Here is a 2,541-nt window from a genome sequence, read left to right as displayed (position 1 = left end):
AACCTAATCTCTAAGTATTTACATCTGCAGTGTCTCTGTGAGCACAAATGATTAGCAAAAAAATATCTGTTTGACAGAATTGAAAAGTGTGACTCTTAATATCACATTGGAAATGCCCTTCCCTAACATTTTCTGAAGGTGAGATTGGTTTTCAGTAAATACTCATTGCAAGAGTCTGATTGTTGGTTAATTAATGATGTGATCAGTAATCAGTGCTTCTTACTTATCCTGAATTTTCCCAATTAATGTGTTTCTGATGATTCCCCCAAGCAACAGGGGAATGTGTTTCCAAAATAAGGAGGCACGTGTGCTTAGTCACACCCAGAAGACTGTAAAAGGGTGAGCAGAACTAGCACACTGGTGGATTCTGATCCTCTAAGATTTATAAGGAGCTCTGGTAGCATAGTGGTTACGAATCGGGCTGCGGACCTTAAGGTCAGCAGTTTGAAACTACCAGTTGTTCCGCAGGAGAAAGATGAGGCTTTCTGCTCCCGTAAAGATTTACAGCCTCGGAAACCCTGTACAGGGTCACTCTGAATTAGAACCGACTCAAGGGCACATCACCACCACCAAGATTTATAAAGATCCTAAGTGTTCCAGAATTCAACTCAATCAGACAGTTAACCACGGACTTTGTTTATTAGAGTAAATGCAAATACTAGAAGCACATGGTATAACAGAAGGGTGGGGAAGGGGAATCTGTATAAGATGTTCTAACAAACTGCTTCCCGCTGTTTCAAGTTATGCCCAGCCAACCGGTTTCCCTTGGTAGACACTTGCCACTCTCATTGCATGTACACACAGAGACCTGTGCACACGCAGGAGCACCCTCAAACACAAGCTCACACATGCATTCACACAGATGCATCTATCAGAGTGACTCTGTCAGAGTAAATCAGAGGAAACCGCCATTGTTATAAGCGAAGGCGCAAATATTTCACACAGTTATTTCACACAGCTCAGGCTACTTGTACTGGTTGTCACAGAGTTGCCTCCGACTCACAGTGAGGTCATGTGTGCAGAGAAGAACTTTCCTCCTTGGGGTTTTTAGATCTCCAGACCTGTGTTCTGAGGCACCTCTGGGTGGGTTTGACCTGCCAGCCTTATCAACTAGTAGTTAACAGCTAACCACTTAGTTACTTCACCACTCAGGAACTCCTTCAACTTCATTAATATCTATAAATACATATACACAGTGCACCCATGCCCTGTCCAAAAATATACAAAAGTACAAAGGGGCTTCAAAAACCTTGTAGAAAAACTCCATCATCTTCTCATTCTATTTCCCACGAACTTTTGGAAGCCTGTATGGTATGGAATATTCATGAAAGCCTTCTCTATAACTGTACCCCTCCCCCCATGTTGCCTCCCTTGATACTAACGCTCAGCCCTCCCTGCACAGGAGAGTGAAGATCTGGAGAAACAGAATGCGGCTCTGCGCAAGGAGATCAAGAAGCTCACGGAGGAGATGAAGTACTTCACGTCTGTGCTGAACAGCCACGAGCCCTTGTGCTCAGTGCTGACCACCAGTGTGCCCTCATCCCCCGAGGTGGTGTATACCTTCCACCAACCACACGTCAGCTCCCCGCGCTTCCAGCCCTGAGCCTCCCAATGGAATGGGAAGAACAGAGCCCCCACCCCTGCCGCCAAGGTGGCCCTAAGGGTGGGGCCACACAGACTATGGTCAGGCTGCCTTTGTTCCTCAGAGTCCTCTGTCCACCAGGAGACCCAGAGGCAAAGGTCTGGACAAGGAATGTACACAGGAGTGTAGCAGCTGGAGGTGTGTGAGGCCTTCCAGAAGTCTGGGGCGCTGCACCCCATGTGAGTGGGAGGCCCAAGCCAGATGAGCAGTGAGCATACTCCGCAAGCTCCCTGCACAGAGGGAGGAGGGCAGGGAAGGATCGTTTTTTCTAAATAAACATTGTAAAAGACACAACTTGGCAAGACCTTTTCCTTTAAACCCCCGAATTCTTCATTTGTTTTTTGCTTCAAGTACCCCTCAAGAGCTCTTGAAATTCAGCTAGCACCTCTTCTGCATTGGTTTGTTAATCTACTTTGGAAGTTGACTCGTCAAAGCATCTTCAGTCCTCCCTGGAGGAGGCATGTCTCTAGTTCTCTCCCCAAACCACCTCCCCATGACCTCACATTTTGTCATCTTCATTGTCCCATGTTCCTAGACTGGAAACTTCTAGACAGGGAGAAGGAAATGAAAAGTTCGGTTGACACTATCCTTGCACACAAACAACTACTTGCCTGATTCTCTGTGCCCAGCCTTGAAGATGCTGGCTGCCAGGCACTGAGCAAGGTAGTCTAAAAATAGAGCAGCAACGCTCACACATGAGGCAGGGCTTTCCTCATGTTCCCTAGGGTCAACATGTAGCTCAGATCCACAAGGACTTTCTTGACAATAGTCTGCAGGCCCTCCTGGTAGGAACCGGCTTTGGAGCGCACGTCATTTTGCTTGTCTGCAGCTTACTTGAGAGCCACAGTGGCAAGGGGTCGCACAGGGCTGTCTTCAGGCTTGAAATCCTCTAGTTTCTG

General features: G+C 47.2%; 1 protein-coding gene across 1 annotated transcript in view; it reads left to right on the top strand.

The window, feature by feature from the left end:
* BATF (basic leucine zipper transcription factor, ATF-like) overlaps positions 1 to 1,635 on the top strand; it is a 33,620-nt gene extending 31,985 nt beyond the window's left edge. The window contains exon 3 of the mRNA XM_006865513.1: positions 1,403 to 1,635. Coding sequence (XP_006865575.1) covers positions 1,403 to 1,603 — 201 coding nt within the window. The 3' untranslated portion in view covers positions 1,604 to 1,635. The remainder of the gene's footprint in view (positions 1 to 1,402) is intronic.
* Positions 1,636 to 2,541: the final 906 nt, after the last annotated feature.

The sequence above is a fragment of the Chrysochloris asiatica genome, unplaced genomic scaffold (assembly GCF_000296735.1).
Source record: "Chrysochloris asiatica unplaced genomic scaffold, ChrAsi1.0 scaffold00079, whole genome shotgun sequence".
NCBI classification, from domain to species: Eukaryota; Metazoa; Chordata; class Mammalia; order Afrosoricida; family Chrysochloridae; genus Chrysochloris; species Chrysochloris asiatica.
This window is presented reverse-complemented; position numbering and strand designations above follow the sequence as displayed.